The sequence below is a fragment of the Abramis brama genome, assembly GCF_963993115.1.
Source record: "Abramis brama genome assembly, chromosome: 1".
Classification (NCBI taxonomy): Eukaryota; Metazoa; Chordata; class Actinopteri; order Cypriniformes; family Leuciscidae; genus Abramis; species Abramis brama.
In genome coordinates, this window is record NC_139963.1 from 49,709,584 (window position 1) to 49,732,415 (window position 22,832).

Below are 22,832 nucleotides of genomic sequence, written 5' to 3' on the forward strand. Positions count from 1 at the left end.
GCCGTAGTTAACTGACAAGCTGAGCCATATCGCATTAATTATCGCTGGCGATACGTCCGCGATATTAATGCGATATGGCTCTGCTTGTCAGTTAACTACGGCTCTTTGTAGTAAATGCCGCTCCATCTGAAAGCAGGTGAAGGCGATTTACTACTAATCAAGGAACCGGCTTTACTGATGAGATGCGCATAACAATATCGTGCGATATCGCCCAGCCCTAATTCTGAGTGCACCATACGAAACTTATCCATAGCTCCCAGAATGCATTGCACCATGAAGCATGTCACCATTGTTGAGATTCATATGCTGATTCTTGATATCTGTGTGCGAGTAAATCTCACTGGAGTCCAAAATATGTAAATGGTGTGTTAAAAATCATTTGATGTTCTGATTAAATTCTATTATTCTCTTGCTGTAGAATCACAACAATAAAACAAAATGAATAACATACTACCCGTATAAACCTCAGACATAATCAGTGAGCTAAGCCACTACATGATGATTATATTCTTATCACCAATCAGATAACAGCATCTGATTATATTTTCTCTTGCTGTTCTCACCACAACAAACAGACACAGCTGACAGAGAAAAACTAATGTTAAAAAGTCAAGAGCCCGACTAAAGCACACACTGATCGCCACAATGGTAACATCAAATCAAACTATTACTTTCAAATAAGTAATCAACATCTAAACCTCTGTTAATTCTCAATAAGAATTTCTGAAGACGTCTGATAGAAATAAAGTCAGTCTGGTTACTAATAAGTGAAGCTGGTAATGCTGTTTGTGGAGTTGTTTAATCTGATCTTGAGAGATGTAATGTATTTTATCTTCAGTTGATTTCATCCAAGGTTGTGGCTGGAAGTAGTTCTTGTGTTTCTCTTTCCTTCAGTGATTCTGCTTGTTAACAGCAGGTGTTCATCAATAATGCACTATCATTATTCAATCACTTAATTATCTCATTACCTCCAACACTGATTCAGTGTTACATTAAACAGCCTGTACTGTGCACACTAAGCAGTGTTCATTTCATCTGGGCAAACCCATGTGGGGCCTACATGGAAACCGAGGACAAAACTGGCTGGGTCCCAGTTAGATAGCCCAGGTCAAACCCATTTGGGCCCCACATGGCTGTGCTGGCTGGGACTCAACAAAGAAACAATCACTCATCTGAAGATGAAAGTGATATTTTTCATGAAATGTCTTTGTCTAGTGATGGAACAAGTCATGCTGAGCGCATTCACCCGATGGATGTTCAGATGGCCGTGTTTCATTGTGCTGATAGTTTCCTGAAGCAGCTGATGGTCACTAAACTGTCCCAGTGTCAGTACGCTCTGCCTCTGCTTGTTCCTGATCCAGACACACAACAGATTGAGTTTCCTCTCTGGACATTCAGAAAAATCAACAAGACCTGGAAGATGAGAAACACAAACAATGAAACCGTCATTCAAATCCAGCCGATCTGCAATGCAAAAACTCCAATGGTGTCTTTCTTCAGGTTTGGCTCTGTGTCTTCATCCAAGTCTCAGCTGATGAACAGTCTGATAAATGAGAAACACAACACGTTCTTCCACAGGAACTGCCCAGGCAGCAGCAGAACCAGAGTCCTGATAGATGGAGTGGTGGAGATCGCCTGGTTCTGCCCCTCTGGATCAGATGATGATAAATTCACTGACTGTGTTGCGTTCTGTAATCTACACGGTGATGCAGGAGATCATGAGAAACAGCTGCAGATCCTCACTGAAATGGCCTCAGTCAATGTTGTTCTGCTATCACAACTGGACAGGAATGACAAAAGTGCAGCAATAATACAAAACATGTACAGGAATTCAAAGCCACTCATTTGCCTTTTTACTGAAAATGAATCTGCTGTAACTGAAGTAAAGAAAAGGAAATACAAGATTGGTCTAAGAGACAGAAATCATTCAGTTGTACCTGAAGAACTGAGAAGAACTATAAATGATTGTCTCTCAGAATCATCTTCCACTTTCAGACTTGAAGATGTGTCTAAACACTCAGACATCAGAGTAGATGAGGAAGATGATGAAGACTGCAGGAGAGGAAGAGAAGCAGCACAGCAGATGATGAGTTTACTGGAGAAGAAAGATCTGACAGAAATTAAGGAATCATTTCTGCCTCATCAGGGGAAACTGTGGCGTCAGTGGAGTCAGAAGAACAAAGAACTACATCGACCTCGAGCAAATGAGACAGAAATGGACATCAGTAAAAAACTAACAGAGATGAAGAAAATCCGTGAACAGCAGCATGAATCTGACATCAGGGAGTTTATTAAGATCTTTATTAAAGAAATGAACTCACATGCTGCAAACAACATGTATTTGCTTAAATGGCTCAGAATCTTCCTGGATGAATATATCTCAGGTGACCTTTCTGGTCTACATCACAAATACGATGAAATGTGGTCAACAGTTTTAAAAACTGAAAGAGAATTTTGATAAATCTGAGCAACTTAAAGCTGAACAAGCAGAACTTGAGAGAATATCTGAGGATCTTCAAGCTGCAGCATTTGGTTTGGAGCACATCATGAGGGAGATCGGTCAGATCTATGAATCATGTTCATCTGTGAAGAAGAACAAGAAAGACCTGCAGTTTGACTTCTCTTCTCTCCCGAGTCTTGCAGCAGAGATGATGATCTCTGGATTTCCACTGGAGCTGATGGATGGAGATGCTGCTCATGTTCCTGTGATCTGGATCTCTGCTGTTCTAGATAAACTCATCCAGAAACTGGGAGACCAGAGAGTCTTTGTGCTGTCAGTTTTAGGGATTCAGAGCTCTGGGAAATCCACCATGCTGAATGCCATGTTTGGACTCCAGTTTGCCGTCAGTGCTGGCAGGTGCACAAGAGGAGCTTTCATGCAGCTGGTCAAAGTCTCAGACGAGATGCAAACACAGATGAACTTTGACTATGTTCTGGTTGTTGACACTGAGGGTCTGCGTCCCCAAGAACTGGTTGGAAGGTCAACAAAAGATCATGACATTGAATTGGCCACATTTGTTGTTGGTCTTGCAAATATGACATTAATCAACCTCTTTGGAGAAAACCCATCTGAGATGCAGGAAATTCTTCAGATTGTTGTTCAGGCCTTCCTGAGGATGAAGAAGGTCAGACTGAATCCCAGCTGTATGTTTGTGCATCAGAACGTCTCAGACGTCACAGCTAGAGAGAAAAACATGGAGGGAAGGAGACGACTGCAGGAGAAACTGGATAAGATGACAAAACTTGCTGCTGAAGAGGAAGTCTGTGATGCAGAATATTTCAGTGATGTCATTAGATTTGATGTTCAGAATGATGTGAAGTATTTTGCTCATCTTTGGGAGGGAAATCCACCCATGGCACCACCAAACCCAAAGTACTGTGAGAATATTCAAGAACTAAAGAAAACTATTATGTCTCATGCATCAAAGTCACATGGAATGATGCTGATAGACTTAAAAGATCGTATTAAAGATCTCTGCGAGGCTTTACTGAAGGAACGATTCATCTTCAGCTCCAGAACTGCTCTGGAGATTTCAGCCTACAGGAAACTGGAGACTGAATACAGCAAGTGGTCCTGGAGTCTTCACAGTGCCATGATGGAAACTGATAACAAACTACACAACAAAATAGAAAATGAAGCAATTCATGAGGTTGAGGAATCTGATCTTCAAAGAGAACTGAAAAAGACAAGCGAAGAAGTGGAGAACTCAATATCAGGATTCTTTGAGAAAGACAAAGATATACTGATTCAGTGGAAATCATCATTTGACGTACAAATTTATGAGATTCAGGAAAACATTGTGAGAGAAACAAAGAGGAAATTAAATGAGATTCTTCAGCAGCGAGATCTGAAGAAAAAGATTGATGCTCAGAGGACACATCAAGAAAACACTCTCTATGAAAAGAACAAAGAACTTGCCTTACAACTCAAAGACAAAGCAAATAATGAAGAAACACTGAAGAAAGAATTTGATTTGTGTTGGGAACAGAGTGTGAATAGGATTGTCTCAGACACTCCTCCAATCAAAGACATTGACATAATGAGAGATGTGAGAGAGATCCTCAAAAACATCTATAGAAGTGCTCTTGTATACCATTGCAGTGAGAGCTGTGATATTTTTACTGTGTCGACATTCTCTCAATATGTTATTTTCAGAAAGTCCACAAAAACAGTAAAAGAAACATGTGGATTTGTTCAAACTCTTTCTCCAGAAGATGAATCTGAAATAAGATCATTAGTTACAGACGTTGCTCAGCAGACAGACAGAATGATTCAGTCATTTAACATTTCAAAGATGGGATACAGCATCAGTTACATCCAACAACTCACAGATTACATCAAAAAGAGAGTAACAGAACATCAGAAAGGACCAGTGAAATATGTGTTCAAGATTGAATTCTTCATGGATTTGGTTCTTTCCATCTGTAAGAGAACAAACAAGATGATCACTGACCAACACAGACTATTCAAGGAAGCCAATGATCATGTTCTCTATTTGGAGAGGAAGAGAGGAGAGTACTATCGTATTTTCCAGAAATACTGTCATGGAGCAACATCAGCTCCCATTTTTGGAGAGATCATCTGTCAGAAACTTAAAGAGCCCATTGAGCAGAGTGTCTACAAAAAGACTGCCAGAGATCTGGCAGATGAAATAATGAAAAACTGTGAATCACTGAATGGTAACAGATCAAATCTGGAGAAACACATCCTGAAGACACTGGCAGAGAAAGAGGATTTTGACAAATACATGAACTACATTCATGAACCCAGAGATCACTTCAAGAGTTTCATCAGAGATGAAGTCAGCCGGTACATCACTGATAAGTTCAGTGACAGTGTTTTACCCAAAATGAAGGAGAACATTAAACTCCTGCTGCAGAAGATCATGAAAGCAGCACATGAATCTACTGAACATGTTCAAGTGAACAGAGGAGATGTTGGTTTGTGGTTGAAGAGTTTCACACAGCAGCTCTCAGGTGTGCTGATCTTCTCTGAAAAAGACCTCAGTGGAGTGAAACATGATGATGTTGATGATTTCAACCTCCTAAAAGATGTGATAAGAGAAGAACTTCCTCCTGTAATGTCCGATATGAGCAGTAGATTCAACACAAAGACTTTTCCTGCAAATCTGGAATATAAGTTCAGACCAGATGAGCTTCTGATTGATCACTTCTGTCAGTCCTGTTGGGTTCAGTGTCCGTTTCGTAAAGACGTCTGCACCAACACCATAGAAAACCATCATGGAGATCACAGTTTTGCTTTCCACAGAGAGAGAGGAATTAATGTAAGGCATTTCCCTCAAGCACAGTATCTCTGTGCTGTTGTTTGCAAAAAATTAGTGGAAAGTGATGCACCAGATGGAAAGTTCCCTTGTCGAGAATACAGAAGAGCAGGAGGAGTTTATGAAGACTTGAGCATCACCCCTGACCTCTCTGAGCTGCCCTACTGGAAGTGGTTTGTGTGTCGATTCCAAAAAGATCTGGAAAAACACTACAGTAAAACATCTGAGGAGAGTTTTAAGATATCAGATGAATGGAGAAAATACTCAAAACAGAATGCTATTGAGTGTTTGGGTCAATGCATCTAATGGAGCAGAGAGTGAATAGCCAGGCCAGAGCGAGCCAGGGCTTTCAACAGGCCGGGCTCCGGCGCTTCACTTTAACCTGCCGTAACAAGCCTCTCTGGAACAATGTCACACAAACCCATAATTTCACCAACAAATGGAAGTTTTATCAGAAAACTAATCATAAAGAAATCACTGGAAACAACACAGTAAATTCCCCGGTGTTAAATTAACACCGCTCGTGTTCATATGGGAACCACCAGCAGGGTGTTAAAGTAACACTGAAGCAGTGTTAGAGTTAATTAGAGAATTAAGTCATTAATTGAGTGATGATTGTTTGATTATTGAAGACACCTAATGATAACAAGCAGAATCACTGAAGAAAAGGGAAACACAAGAACTACAACTGACTTCAAGACGCAGCCTTAGATGAAATCAACTGAAAAGACATGAAATTGCTCTTATTACAAACCAGTTTGACATTGTTTCTGTCATTCATCTACAGAAGTTCTTTTTGAGAATGAACAAATTTTTTGATGTTGAAGTTTTATTACAATGTTTGGTCACCATTATGGTGATCAGTGTTTCTTCTAGTTGGATGGTTAGACAATTTATATTTTTTTTATGTTAGTTGTTGTCTTTGTAACAGTGTTTACTAAAACACATAATTTGTTGCAAAGGAAACCATAAACAAAGATATGATGTATAATCATCATAAAAAAAATGTTTCACACATGTCATAACTGACCAAAAGAGGTTACTTGTTATTAACAGTTTTTTACCATCAATACTTTTTTTTTGCCAAAGATCAAACATTCTGAATCTTAACTTCTAAATATATGGCGAGAAATTTAACCATAGACACACACACTAACATCAAGAATCAGCTTATGAATCACAACAATGGTGACATGCTTCATACTGCAATGCATGCTGGGAGCCATTCGTTTTATAATATGGTGGTACTCAGCATGCATTGCTGCACGAAGCATGTCACCATTGTTGAGATTCATATGCTAATTCTTAATGTCTGTGTGTCTTAAATAATTTGCTCCACAATGCTCAAAAAATAAAAATAAAAAATATTCATAATAATGTCTGATCTGTGGCAAGAAATTTTCTTTGGTGAAAAAGAATCTATTAATAATGAACAACCATTTTTGCTACTTTATGAGATTAGTGAATCATTCTACTTCATGATGGTTAAAACTACATCACCTGATCATCTTTGCTTCTGGCTTCCTTTGTAACAAAATTATGTGTTTTGGTAAACACTGTTACAAAGACCACAAACTTGCATAACAAAGCCAAGAGACAAACTGCCCAACTAACGCAAACACTGATCACCATAATGGTGAATTTACAAAAACATATTTCCAATAAAACATCAACATCTACACCTCTATTAATTCTCAATAACTAGTTATTAATAAGTGAAGCTGTGGAGTTGTTTAATCCTCCTCTGCTGAGATCTTCAGAGATTTCATTTCGTCTTTTATCTTCAGTTGATTTCATCTCCGGAAGTCAGTTGTAGTTCTTGTGTCTCTCTTTTCTTCAGCGATTCTGCTTGTTATCATCAGGTGTCTTCAATAATCGTACAATCATCACTTAATTAATCACTTAATTATCTCATTAACTCTAACTCTGCTTCAGTGTTACTTTAACACCCTGCTGGTGGTTCCCATATGAACACCGAGCGGTGTTAAATTTAACACTGGGGAATTTACTGTGAAGCGATCCCAAAACGAACATAATAAAAGCTGCCTTTTGTTGCCATTTTTGTTGTTAACCTACATAAAGTCCCCCTGTAGTAAATAATTTCATCCCTTAAAACTCATCTTTGATCACCAAAATGACATATTTAAAAGTTTTTCCTTGAACATTTTTTTCGCCACCCTTGCCTCATTTAGTATAAGCGGTTCTATAAATATGCAAATGAGCCCCGCCTCCACATTCAATTAAGTGGTATTTACAAATACGACAAATCGTCAAATACGATTGACAATTAGCATACAGTTAGGATTGACGGTATGGTTCTGTTCTGGGCAAGAGCAGCCTAGCATGTATAAGAGTAGGAAGAGCAGCAATAACCCTTATTAACAGAACTAACATAAGTGAATTGCAGATATCATTAATGTAAATATTTTCATGTAAAACATAATTAGAGAATTTAGTCTGATTCAAAGGGGAATCAGAATGCCATACTGACTGGAAGAGAGGAAGAGCTGGGGATGGAGGAAAGTAATTCACTGAGAAATGCGATAGCTGTTGATAATACTGAAGGAGCTTATATATGAATACAGAGATAGGCGCTGTATTCCTATAGACATGGATCAGCTGATGCGAGCTTGATTAACATGACCTGCCAGAAATAAAAGCTTTAGCGTAAAGTTCTGCCAGGAAGACTCAATGTTACGTCACTCGTTATTGATTTTACATTAAATTTAGAAAGAATGGTAATTTCTACAAATATGCCACCAAAGATACAACCTGAGGAGCTTTAGCACTCTCTCCAGTGACAGTCCCAATACAGTTATATTTTCAGTCAGAGAAACAGAGGAAGCTCCTGAAATACCGGCGTTGCTTTATTTTGATGACAAATGCAAAGCTGAAATTAGACAGTCCGGTATAAAAAGACGAGACGTACTGACAGAATCCACATCGGATCATAAACAGAAGTTATTTCAAACACTCCTGCTGGTGCGTTGGCCCCGAGGAAGCCCTGACTAGGCCCGATCAAGCCCTGGAAGTGACAGTGGAAACGCAACTGCCCCTGGCACGCACATCATGCCTGCTTTTGGCCCGACAGTGTAAACGCGGCTAATGGAAATAACTTCTCCTATTATATTTTCCTCAGATCACATCAAAAATGAGTTTCTATCATATCAGCAATAATCTGTACTCATCTACATGGAGAACTAACAGAGTACACTGGATACGAGAGCTTTGAAAACAATATTCAATCTAAAAGTGTTCTGTTCTATGGACTAAAAAAAATTACATTGCAACATGCAACATTTAACAAAACTGAATTGATATTGTGGTGTATTTTATAGCTTTGCATTTTTTTTTGTTCTCTAGGTTAAATCAGCTGTAGATATTAAATTTATTAAATGAGTTTAAAGTCATTCAGATTATTTTTGAAATTTACTATTTAGAAATATAAACAAAAGCATAATTTAAAACAACTATAAGTAGTTTTGTGTATTTTAAAAATGACGTCATCGCGGTGTGGGCGGTCATGTGCGTTGGGTGCGCAAGGCCCCATTTCCCTTGGCGGTGTGGACGGCACTTTTTGTAACAGCGCGTGCGGAGATGAACGACTTCGAGGTGAATCTAGCCGAGCATGTACGTCTTATCACACTGGCAGCCAGATTGCACCTCTAAATTAGTTGCTTATATTTACAAAATGAGCCTACAATAGCATACGCCTTTTAAATGAACATAAAGGTTAAAGACACAAAAACTTAAGACACACTGTAATCACCATGGGAAAATCTCAGAGTAAAACTGGGAGTTGTGAAAAATATGATACACCGGTGTTTTGCCAGAAGAGAAGTTTATCTATGTATCATCTTTTTACTCTTTTAAATCATTTTTTTATAACTGTATCATATAACTCTTTTAATTTTCCTTGCTTTTATTTTGGGATTATTTTAATTCCTTTCTGTAAAGCACTTTGAATTGCCATAGTGTATGAAATGTGCTAAATAAATAAACTTGCCTTGCCTTGCCTTAATGAAATGTTAAGTAAAATTAGAAAATATTTAAGAGATTGTTGATTTAGTTGTATACATTTTGTTCTAATGTCACAAGTAATAATCTCAAGGTTTACTGCTTGACACGATTCTTTTGTAGTATGGTATTGGTGGTGTACTCAAATAAACATTGGGTGCTTCTCAGTTCTTATTTGTGTATCCTCGTTTCCTCTCCTCGCTTCCTTTCCTCGCGTCTCAGCTCCACCTCCTGTAGGATGCGAGGGAAGGCTGCAAGGAAAAGACGCGAGGACGGAGGGATCGAATGAAAGCTTTTTTTATACATTGGAATACTTGATCACTCGAGCGTCACTTCATCGCGTCATCAGCAGCACTCAGAGGATCTGTCCTTATGTTGTTGAAATTTGTTTATTTAAGAAATTCATAATAATAAAGAAAGATACCCTGTTGAAATATGTGAGGTGTGTGGTTTATATAAACTGCAAAAGTAAAGTATAAATCAAAATTATTGTGACCGATGTGAAGGAGGAGGAGAATTTATACGTGCGTCATGTTTTAGTCGATAAAACTCTTCTGCATAGGATACACCTGTAGGCTTGTTCGACTTCATGCAGCTCTGCGCAGACCGATCGGCGGCTGACTTGAAGCAGTGCATGCCGGTTAGAAATTTTGTCCGACTTGATACAGCGCCGACGCCACGTGACTGTGACGTATGCCTTCAAAGTACCGCGATAGCAATTCGAGAGTAGCCGGAGAACTCAGCCAGCGCAGCTTCTCAAGAGCGGCTGCACTGGGCTGCAGGAGGGCTGATGACGACACAGCTGTTCCACGATTGGCCGGATTCACCGCATGACAACGATCACGTGTGTTTCGTGTTTATTAGAATTTAGTTCCTCTAAAGCTCTCAAATCAGTTTATTATGACAGTGAAAACTCTTTTCGTGTCATTGTCATGTTATATTGTGTCATGTTTATCAAATTAAAACTGCTTAAAAAACGTAGACTCCACTTCATTGATAGTAGCTTATGTTGAACTTTATTCTTGTTCAAACAGACGCTGTGTGAAGCAGTACATAAAAGTATTGAATGGAAATGTCTCTGAAACATCTGTGTATTATTTGGCAAATATTGCATTTATTTCACTGCAGCTGTGGTAAAGTATGCAAACACCACGTGAGCGGTCAATACGGGAACCAGAAAGTGTCCGACTTCACGTCTCCGTTTGCAGCTCCTCCCCGCCTGCACGCGGCTACTCTCGCCGATCAGTTGCATCCAGCCGCAGCCGATGTCGAACACACCTATTGTATCCTCGCTCATGACTCACTCCTCACAAGCCACCTCACTCCTCGCGGTGCAATTAGAGAATTGACCTATGGCTAAGCCACGCCCCCAAACAGAATGAACCAATCACAGTGCGCATAGCTAACCCAATACACTCGGACATTCTCTGCTTCCACGTCCATTGAAATGCATTGCAGTTAGTCAGTTTTCATTCGTTTTTATCTGTTTTTTTTTCTTGTCATTTTAAGTTTAAAATGGTCAAACGGTGTGCATGGGGTACATCCAAGCCACATCTCAACCGAGAAGTGTCTGCTCTGGATTAATTTATGCGGTAACTTAGACCACAACACCAACTAAACGTGGATAAATTAAACAAGGATGTCTACATCTGTTCTAAGGTAAGTCAACAACGTATTTGAACGTTATCTTTTTAGCCTATAGCTGCGTTGCAGTTTGACAAGAGTAGGCTGCTACAGTTTGATAAAAGCACATTGTTGTGTTTTACACAAATATAAGTAGGCTAAACACTTTGCAGTTTTAATGATGTCCTGTATGAACAAAATGGAGTATGTTTTTATGTTTCCACTGTTCGATCGCGCCCGCGCCTCTCTCTCTCTGACACAAACACACACACACATTCCAGCATTGCAATCTTGACATCGCAGCCTGTTCATTATGCTGCGATCACACCAAACGCGAATAGAGCGTCAAATTCGCGCGTATAAAGCGAGCGTTTGAAGCGAAATAGCACCAAACTATAACGTTTACACACTGACCTGTAACGTTAAATCTTTGTCTGGAGTTGGAGCATTTCATCGACCTTCTCAAAATAAAATTATTAATCTAACCCTCCAATGCATAGTTAAGGCCCTTTTGGTGACTTTGAAATGATATATAATCTTTCTGTCTCCAAAAATCATCAATTGCCTCCTGTGAAATGTCTCCAACTGTGACAGCTGTATGGAGCGAATTATGTGCCATAATTATAACAAACAAATCCAGCATTTTGCAAACAAACTCAATCTACTTCGCAAAGGAAAACTCCACTCGCAAACAAACTCGATCCGCTTTGCAAAGGAAAACTCGACTCGCAAACAAACAGAAAGCAATGTGCAAGCACAAAGGTCAGTTTGAGTGAAAATGCAGTGGAGTTACAAATATGTATTGTGTTTTACAAATATAAATAAATTAGCCAAGATAATACTTCACAAATATATACAAACCATCCTTCAAATTGCATGTAACCTTTGAACAAATACCAAATCTAGTGCATACAATTGCATATCTGTCTGTTATGATTGTGTGACGCTTCGCTTTTTATGAGATCTCTCGGCTCGATTTTCTCACAAATGCGTCCAGGCAGATTTTCTCACAAATGCAGTTGAGCAACTTCCTCTTCTAAAACAGTAGATGGCGCTAAACTAGAGGCTAATTTAGCGCTAGTCTCCCAGGAGAAGCACTGATTTGAAACTTGCCTTTGCCTACAGCTTAGGAAAATGACTGGTGAACGGGTGTGTTTCTGTCTTATTTGATCTATAATTAACCTTTTTGAGGTTTTCTCTTGCAAAATGTTTATTGCCTATCTAGACAGAAATCCACATTAGCACTTAGTAGCACTTCATTCTCTCTAGGATCGGGGAATCTATAAGCTGAAAGCTCTGCCATCTTGTTGCTTTTTGTCATTTTTTTCTGCATCGGACTCATGCGAAATTACTAAATTAGTGATTATGTCTACACTGAACAAATCTATTTCTTTCATTCTCCATAAATTAATGAGAACATTTCATTTAATTGAAAGGAGGGTCCCACTTATTTATTTATTTAGTTGGAATTCAGTCAGCTTAACTGTTAATGTAATAAAATAATTAATGAACAAAACAAACAATATACAATTGTTTCTTAACTTGCCTGTGACGTATGCCGTGCCCAAATTATTATTTTGGACACACAAATGAAACCCGCCGCTCAATTAAATGAAATGTTCTCATTCATTTATGGAGAACGAAAGAAATAGATTTGTTCAGTGTACATAATCACTAATTTAGTAATTTCGCATGAGTCCGATGCAGAAAAAAATGACAAAAAGCAACAAGATGGCAGAGCTTTCAGCTTATAGATTCCCCAATCCTAGAGAGAATGAAGTGCTACTAAGTGCTAATGTGGATTTCTGTCTAGATAGGCAATAAACATTTTGCAAGAGAAAACCTCAAAAAGGTTAATTATAGATTAAATAAGACAGAAACACACCCGTTCACCGGTCATTTTCCTCAGCTGTAGGCAAAGGCAAGTTTCAAATCAGTGCTTCTCCTGGGAGACTAGCGCTAAATTAGCCTCTAGTTTAGCGCCATCTACTGTTTTAGAAGAGGAAGTTGCTCAACTGCATTTGTGAGAAAATCTGCCTGGACGCATTTGTGAGAAAATCTGCCTGGATACATTTGTGAGAAAATCGAGCCGAGAGATCTCATAAAAAGCGAAGCGTCACACAATCATAACAGACAGATATGCAATTGTATGCACTAGATTTGGTATTTGTTCAAAGGTTACATGCAATTTGAAGGATGGTTTGTATATATTTGTGAAGTATTATCTTGGCTCATTTATTTATATTTGTAAAACACAATACATATTTGTAACTCCACTGCATTTTCACTCAAACTGACCTTTGTGCTTGCACATTGCTTTCTGTTTGTTTGCGAGTCGAGTTTTCCTTTGCAAAGCGGATCGAGTTTGTTTGCGAGTGGAGTTTTCCTTTGCGAAGTAGATTGAGTTTGTTTGCAAAATGCTGGATTTGTTTGTTAAATTATGGCACATAATTCGCTCCATACAGCTGCCACAGCGCCTGTTACCCAATGTTGACTGTTTGTCTGAGTGAGTGGAGGGGGCGTGGCTTAGCCATAGGTCAATTGAGATGTCCTTCAAGATCCTGTGTGGTCCTGTGCTCGATCGGTTTCCGGGTCATAGGATGGAGGACGGAGGAGAGAGGAGACGAGGAGGGATATCAGAGAAAGTCTAATGAGGGGAGAAGTGCCACTCGATAAACTTCCGGTTGCAGTTCCACTCTTGTTCCATATGAGGGCGCTCACATGACGAGTGCAGAATGAATGGAGGTCTATGGCGCTATACTCCTCAAAATCCATTTTTCTCAGGATATATTTTTTTGTCTAGTAATTTGAATGTTGTTTTCGAAAGGGGATGCAAAGAAATAACACATTGCTTGGTGTTAGATTTTTTTAGAGTCACTTATTTGCTTTAAAAAGTCTTTCAAAATGTCAATGACGTCATACACATCGTACGACCAGAGATACTGCTTTACGGCAATCCTTCACTCACTCTGGTGCGTTCGCGCTCTGCACTTTCTTTTCTCTCGAGGCATCGACAACACCGCTGACACAGGTAAACACACGTGCTAGAAGAGTTTTTGTTTTGTTTGTTTCTGGTCCCGCTTCAGATGCCACGAAGCCATCAAGCGGTATCTCTGGTCGTAATCAGTCCTTCACTGACCAATCAGCGTTCATTAGCAGAATGCTAGCGTGTTATGGGCAACAACAACTCAACCTGTAAGAAATCGAAAGGACATAAGTACTCATTCATTCAACTTTTGACCTATAACCCATGTTGAACTTGCAACACCTACAATCAAATCTGAGATTTCTCAATGGCAATCGGGTGTAAGAGACAAAATTAGCCGTCTAGCCCCATTGACTCCCATTCATTTTGCACTCATGGCGAGCGCCCCCAGTGGAACTCTGATTGGTCCTACAACCAATAGGACTTAATAGGGCATTGGAGTGAACAGGCTTTCCGTAGACAGGCTTTGGTAAAAGGAAGGCATTTCAGTGTAAAAGTCATTTGTGTCATTTTGATAGTTTGTTTTCCAATTTGAAATGAAATAAGCATAAACGAGAAAACGGCCCCTTTATTCGTTTTTTCTTTTTAAAAAAACAACAAAACAAAACAAAAAAATGAAAAAACGAGATTTCGGCTTGATTTTTTTAGTTTTTTAGTTCGCAAAAATTACTTCAAAATTCGTTTTCCACATGTGGGCGGCCTGACACGCCCCCTTCCGCCGATTGGTCAAGCAAGTCTGAGCATGTGACGTCATCAGTTGTCGCTCGGGTCTGTTCAACAAAATAATAGTCCTCTACTATGGCTACAGATTCTTAAACTGTACAGGGCAGGTCCTATTGGGCTTTCTTCTGTGCAACTTTACGCGTTTCACATAAATCTTTACATCAGAGATATTAATTATTAGTCTGCCACCAGCTTGTTTTATTTAGCTGTGCGGAGTTAAATCTGTGTGGTGAAGCTGCGCTTGACAGCACCGTTAGGGAGAGGTTCACTGAGCAATGTTCAGTCAGCAGTCAGAACTTTTCTTTTAGACGCTCCGTTTTGACACGGGATGGTGATTGCAAATACTGTAATGCCAATCGGCTGAGGGTGGGTACCGATGATGGTGAAATACATTTTTACTGAAACTGTAATCATATCTGCGACCCGCTAAATGAGACAGATGATTGACAGGACGATAGCGAAGGCAATTAAAGGTGCTAGATAACTTCTGTTAACAAAAAAAAAAATCTATAAAAAAGTGTTTAATATAAGTGACTTTGTCTTTGTTTTATTGTTTTTGTTGTTTTTAATCAAATAATTGTGAACCACAAACTGAGCCTTCGTTTTAAAGGGCAATTTCCAAATATATTTTATTTATTTGTTATAATATGGGTATTTTATAATACAGCATAAATAAAAACAAACACACGTAATATGTATGCCTATAGGCTAAACACCACAGTTTTTTGGTTTTGTTTGTGTGAACTTTTATCCACAACCATATTTCTTCATGGGCTCCACGCCAGGGTCACGCTCAGCACCCCTACTTCCCATGGTACTAACTGTAATTAACAGTATGCTGACCCAGTTTATATGTAAAATCTTTGGTATATGTAATCTATATGTAGGCTAATATCTGGAAATAAACTTTTCTTAAAGCGTGTTGTATATCACCACATATTTATTGGCACCATTCTATCTGTGTTGTATACTGTAATGGACAATTGTCCTGCAAAATGATGAGGTTTTTTGTAAGAAAAACATTGCGAGCAAATGTCGAATTGTTGTTTGAAATATCAACAACGTAAGAGGCTTTAGGCTTTTTAAAAAAAAAAAAAACGAATAAAGGGGCCGTTTTCTCGTTTATGCTTATTTCATTTCAAATTGGAAAAAAGGCAGGTTAATTCCGTGTACGCACAAATGACTTCCGTTTGCACTGAAAAGTTCACGCATATCCACATATGAAATCACTCGCATATACATATATACACAACTAAAGCACACATCCACGTTTTATTTTGTATGTATGCGCGAGTGTTTTATGGATGTGTATGCGCACATCGAGTTTATATGTATGTGCGAGTGTTTATAGGCAGAGGTGGGAAATCCAGGGCCCAATGAGTAGAAGTCCTGCCATAGTTTATTCCACCCATAAACTCAGTCAGCTGATCTCACTAATTAGTTCTCTCTCCTGTCTGAATTAGCAAATCCAGGTGATTGGAACAAAATACTGAGGAGGACTTTTACTTTCTGAACCTGGACTTTACACCTCTGCATAGCAATGCCACATGTCAGCCAAGAAATAAACCAGAACTGGACCTTATCTGAGCCACAAAAATAGTAATTTCAGCCACGGCCTCAGATGAAATCAACTGAAGAGAAAAGAAGACATTAAATCTGTGAAGATCTCAGCAGAGGAGGATTAAACAACTCCACAAACAGCATTACCAGCTTCACTTATTACTAACCAGACTGACTTTATTTCTGTCAGAAGTCTACAGAAGTTTTATTGAGAATTAACAGAGGTTTAACTCTGTGTTTCATTTGAAGTCACCATAACAGTGATGAGTGTTTCCATTAGTTGGGCTCTAAACTCTTAATATACATATTGTGTTTTTTTGCCTGCTGTGACAGTGTGTTTGTCAAACACATTTGCAGCAGCAAAGAAAGCTAAAGTGAAATGAGATCAGCTGATGATGGTTAGCTGTTGATGGATTTATAATCATCATGAAATAGACTAATTCACTGAGGTATTTATAATCTAACAATTATGTTGTTCCTCTAATATATTCACATCACAAACCTTGTGTTACTGCAGCATGAGATCCAGCAATATAACAATCGTTTTAAATCTTTAAACAAACATGAAATTAAAAAAATAAATACAAATTTGGCTTATGCTGACACACACAGATATCAACAATCAGCGTATGAATCTCAACAATGGTGACAATCACAAATATTTAGATAAACAGATTAATTCAGAACATCACTGAAAAGCTACTATTCACAACAAAAACAACAGCAAAAAATAAAAGCAAATATTCAGAATCAAACTAAATTATAGGGCAATTCAGCTGCATAATTTATTAATGTTGCAATGCATGCTGGGAGTTTTGTACTATGCTGGTACCCAGCATGCATTGCAGCAAGGTACTTTTGATTGTCACCATTGTTGAGATTAATACGCTGATTGTTGATGTCTGTGTGTGTCATGTTAAACAGATTTTTTTTTGTGTTCATGTTTGTTAAAGTCTTCTAACTTATTGTTATAATATTGCTGGACCTCATACTGCAGTAACACAGGGTTTGTGATGTGAATATATTAGAGGAACAACATAATTGTTAGATTATAAAAACCTCAGTAAATCAGTCTGTTTCATGATGATTATAAAACCATCACCAGGTAACCATCATCACCTGATCTCATTTCACTTTAGCTTTCTTTGCTGCTGCAAATGTGTTTGACAAACACACTGTCACAGCAGGCAAAAAAACACAATATGTATAATAAGAGTTAAGAGCCCAACTAATGGAAACACTAATCACTGATATGGTGACTTCAAATGAAACACGTTAGAGTTAAACCTCTGTTAATTCTCAATCAAACTTTTGTAGACAGAAATAAAGTCAGTCTGGTTAGTAATAAGTGAAGCTGGTAATGCTGTTTGTGGAGTTGTTTAATCCTCCTCTGCTGAGATCTTCACAGATTTAATGTCTTCTTTTCTCTTCAGTTGATTTCATCTGAGGCTGTGGCTGAAATTACTATTTTTGTGGCTCAGATAAGGTCCAGTTCTGGTTTATTTCTTTGCTCTTGGCTGACATGTGGCATTGCTATGCAGAGGTGTAAAGTCCAGGTTCAGAAAGTAAAAGTCCTCCTCAGTATTTTGTTCCAATCACCTGGATTTGCTAATTCAGACAGGAGAGAGAACTGAATAGTGAAATCAGCTGACTGAGTTTATGGGTGGAATAAACATATGGCAGGACTTTTACTCATTGGGCCCTGGATTTCCCACCTCTGTTTATAGGTGTATATGCATGGAAGTTTATATGTATGTGCGAGTTTTTATAGGTGTATGCGTGCGTCAAGTTTATATGTATATGCAAGTTATTCACAAGTGTATGCATTCATGACTAACATGTATTGGTATGGATTTCATATTAGTGTGCACGTGTATTTCATATATGTATTTTGAACATCCAATAGTATACATGTATATGCGAGTAATTTATAGGTGTATGCACGTGTGTTCATGTATTGATAAGCGAAGTTTGATTTAAACCCTACGTGGCGCCTCATACAAATGCATACAGATGTATTCAAATTCTAATCAAACTTTCTAAATGAAATGTAAAAGAATAAGATCATGCTGCGTTTCAGAGATCGAGAACCAGTGGTTTGATCTAAACTCAATCTGAAGCTGCTGTTCATGTAGAGCGTCTCACACACTTAGGGCTGTGCGATATATATCGTGAGATTGTTATGCGCATCTCGTCAGTAAAGCCGGTTCCTTGATTAGTAGTAAATCACCATCACCTGCTTTCAGATGGAGCGGCATTTACTACAAAGAGCCGTAGTTAACTGACAAGCTGAGCCATATCGCATTAATGTCGCGGACGTATCGCCAGCGATAATTAATGCGATATGGCTCAGCTTGTCAGTTAACTACGGCTCTTTGTACACAGCAAAAACTCCAGTGTTAAATTAACACTCCTGGGAGTGTATGAGTCCACACTCAAGAGTGTTTAAGTTAATGATATAATTAAGTGATTAATTTAGTGATGATTGAACGTTATTGAAGACACCTGATGTTAACAAGCAGAATCACTGAAGGAGAAAATCTCAAATTGTAAGTTACCGTTATGACGATCAATGGTTGCTTTAGTTGGACTCTTGACCCATATATTATTAACTTTTTATACTACAGGGCCGTTGAATGCTTGAATCTGATTGGTTGACGAACGTTCTAAGGTGTGCATTATTTTCAGGGAAACGCACGGCTAAAGTAGTTCCAGGCAGGTCTTGACCGCATTACAGTTCCAAATCACTTCGCGTAGTTAACGGTAATAACGGAAAATAGGATACAATTCATAACAAGAAAAAGCATTTAGCCCCATATGCACTTGATCTGCAATTTTCAATGTCTAGCTTCACAATCAATGGAAACATGCAGTTTAATTTTAATAAATAAAGTATATAGTCCTGTCTATATTATAATCAATAGAAAATTAAACTGAATATAGGCTAAATAAATGGATAGTCCTGCAGTACGGATTTTTATTGCAGATAATAATAAATAAATAATTATTTATAGGCCCACTTGTTAAAAGGGCTTTGTGTTTCATTTATTTGGCTATAGTCTACTGTCATCTGTCAATGAAAAAAAAAAAAAAGAATGAACGAATTAATTAAAACGAATTAAATTAATAAATAAATAGGCTAATAATACTGACGCACATGCTTTTCTGTCTCATTATTGCAACATCTCTCTCTAATAACTGCATTAATAACTGCATAAAGCCGGGGACACACTTTAAGGCCGGTTATGAATGCAATTTGATACTTATGACTGATAATGCCCAAACGCGCGTTCAGCGCGTTCAGTCTGTGTTCAAAGTCGGTGTTTAAAATCTGCTGCAGTCGATGAAAACAGTCAGAGAATGTGTCAGCGAGTCGTGTGTCCCCAGCATTAGTCTGCTATCAGTGGCTCAAACCTCCGTTACTAACTCTAAAATGACGTTTTGGAATTAGCAACGGAGGCATTGGATTAGATGCGTAAGAAATTAGTCCTACATACAAGAGCGTTTTAATGACAAAAACTTTACAAACGTCTTGAAATACATAATCTGAACAATGTTTCGAGGTGTGGTAACTGTAGTATAAGCGGAATAATTGACTTCAGGCCGTTGAATTATTAGAAAAATAATGCACACCGAGGTGTAACGGCCACTCCGCTTCGCGTCGTGACCGCATTACCACCTCGGGTGTGCATTATTTTTCTAATAATTCAACGGCCTGTCGTCAATTATTCCTTACATATTTTGTTTGTCTGTTGTTTCTGAATTATAATCACCAGTTGAACAAAGAAAAAAAGTGATCTGATGGTGTTGGTTATATTATGACAATCTTCATTTGAACTTGATCACTGAACTCATTAAGATCCTTCTTTCTGACTTCGATTTATGTTGTTGGTTATAGCATAACTGTGAATCTGCATAAATGCCCAGAATTTTTGATATAATATAAAGGATTTTTTAAAAGTTGTTTAAAAAAAAAAATCATTCTTTTAGGCACACACAGATGTCAAGATTCAGTCTATGCATCTCAACAATGGTGAGGAGCAGAATATTCAATTAGGAAAAGTAAATTACATAGACAATTCAGATCATAATTTATTCATACCGCAATGCATGATGGGAGCCATTCATGAGTTGTGATTGGTGGCAGCCACTGCAACATGCTTTATTATTGTCACCATTGTTGAGATTCACAGGCTGATTATTGATGTCTGTGTTTTAAATGAATTTATTTGAATGTCTTTTGATCAGAACAATGTTTATTAAATACAGAATTTTAAGTAAAATACTGATAATCATAGGCTGAAGAATCACTAAACTGCTGCTAACAAGTTAAAAAAACTATCTCAATAAGTTTTCTTTTTCAGATCACAGCATGATTATGTCAAAACATAACCAACACTATAAGATAACATTTTACTTTGTTCATTTAACTGTTATAAATCAATAACAGCAGACAAACAACAGTAAATATTAAAGTAAACATATAATGGTCTAGAGCCCAACTAAAGCAAACACCCATCACCTTAATGGTAACTTACAATTTGTGATTTTCTCCTTCAGTGATTCTGCTTGTTAACATCAGGTGTTTTCAATAATGCTCAATCATCACTAAATTAATCACTTAATTATCTCCTCAGCCCTAAATGCCGCTCCATCTGACGGCAGGTGATGGTGATTTACTACTAATCAAGGAACCGGCTTTACTGACGAGATGCGCATAACAATCTCACGATATATATCGCACAGCCCTACACACACTCACTCCTGAGGGTTTATCAGCCGTCAGACCCAGACAGACTGATGATTATCAATCATAATGTGCCATACATACACGCAAACACTCCTCTCGGCTCTTTCTACATGTGTATTTCAGGGTATCGTAAGGATTTATTGACATCATGAAGTATCATTATAAACTGCTGCGTAATAAACCACGGGAGCAATTAGTTCATGACTGAAATGCCTCAAACGTGTTCACTGGAATGAAAACTTTACCATAGTAAATACCTGCAGTTTTCAATGAAGCAGTTTAGTTTGTTTTTTCACTCTTAAGTGTTTTCCTGCTGTTCGTTCTTTCTTTCTCAAATGGATGTAAAGATGAGTGAGACAGAAATGCAGAATAGACTTCAGATGTTTGAAAGCAGTGAGTTCTGACCAGAGTTGTATAGTCCAGGGGTCAGAAAGTAGAAGTCCTGCCATAGTTTATTCCACCCATGCACTCAAAAAAAAAATTGTGTCTAAACATAAGATTTATGTATTTGAATTGCATAACAAATTCCCATGCATTTGGATTACATAGTTTTAACATAAACCAATCAATAATCTGAATGTGATTCATATTTTTAAGTCATATCTTAATGAAACAGATAAGATTTATGTAATTGTATTAATAAACTGAATGTGATTTATATTTGTTAGTCATATGTAAATGAAACAGGTAAGATTTATGTAATAGTACACAGAAAAACGCCCATGTTAAATTAACACTGCTCAGTGTTCATATGTGTGCACACTACAGAGGTAAAGCGGTGTTGAAGTTAATGAGATAATTAAGTGATGATTGAGCATTAATTATGAACACCTGCTGTTAACAAGCAGAATCACTGAAGGAAAGAGAAACAAAAGAACTACAACTGACTTCAGCCACAGCCTTAGATTGACATCAACTGAAGAAAAAAGAAGACATTAAATCTGTGAAGATCTCAGCAGAGGAGGATTAAACAACTCCACAAACAGCATTACCAGCTTCACTGATTACTAACCAGACTGACTTTATTTCATTTCCGTTTGAATGAAATCAATAGTTGTATTTTAAAGTCACCATGATGATGGTTAGCGTTTGCTTTAGTTGGGCTCTTGACCATTTACTCTTTAATATAACATTTTCTCTGGCTGCTATAATTATGTGTTTATAAAACACATTTGTTGCAGCAAAAAAGCTAAAAGAAAAAGAGATCAGGTGATGTTGGCTGTTTGTTGATGAAGGTGTAATCATCATATTGTGGCCTGAATCACTTATCTTTTTCAGTGTCTAATGCTTTGATTATTGGGATTATGAGATTTTGTTTTATTTATTATAGTAGCTGTGTGACCTGACAGCATTAGATCCAACAGTTAATCAAATAATATAAAGAATTTTAAAAACATTTAGTGCATTAAACTTTCTCTTCTACATTATTACTTAGACATCAAGAATCAGTGTATGACTCTCAACAATGGTGACAATCAATGAAATGCTTCATGCTGCAGTGCATGCTGGGTACCACCAATCAAAACTCACCCATATCTCCCAGCATGCATTGCGGCATTAATAAATTATGCATCAGGATTTTTTGTATCTTTTGTCACCATTGTTGAGATTCATATGCTGTTACTTGATGTCTGTGTGAGTCTAAGTAATGCCATAGATGAAAGGTTTTTGTGCACTAACTATTAAAAAAAAAAAAGTATATTGTTTGATAAACAACACTGTTAGATTTCATGCTGTAAAATCAAATGGCTTCTGTTATGAATAAAACAATATTAAAAAGCATTAGACACTGAACAAGATCAGCGAATGAGGCAATTACATGATGATGACTTTGTCGTCATCATCATCAATAAACAGCCAATATCACTTGATCTCTTTTTCTCTTGGCTTT

The 22,832-nt window shown here is 37.8% G+C and overlaps 1 protein-coding gene across 1 annotated transcript; it reads left to right on the forward strand.

Moving 5' to 3' along the window:
- Positions 1-1,129: 1,129 nt before the first annotated feature.
- Positions 1,130-5,588, forward strand: LOC311081475 (interferon-induced very large GTPase 1-like; the record flags this gene model as incomplete). Its single annotated transcript, XM_084112011.1, is given in 2 exon segments — positions 1,130-2,437; positions 2,439-5,588. Coding segments are annotated over 2 exon segments (4,458 nt in total).
- Positions 5,589-22,832: the final 17,244 nt, after the last annotated feature.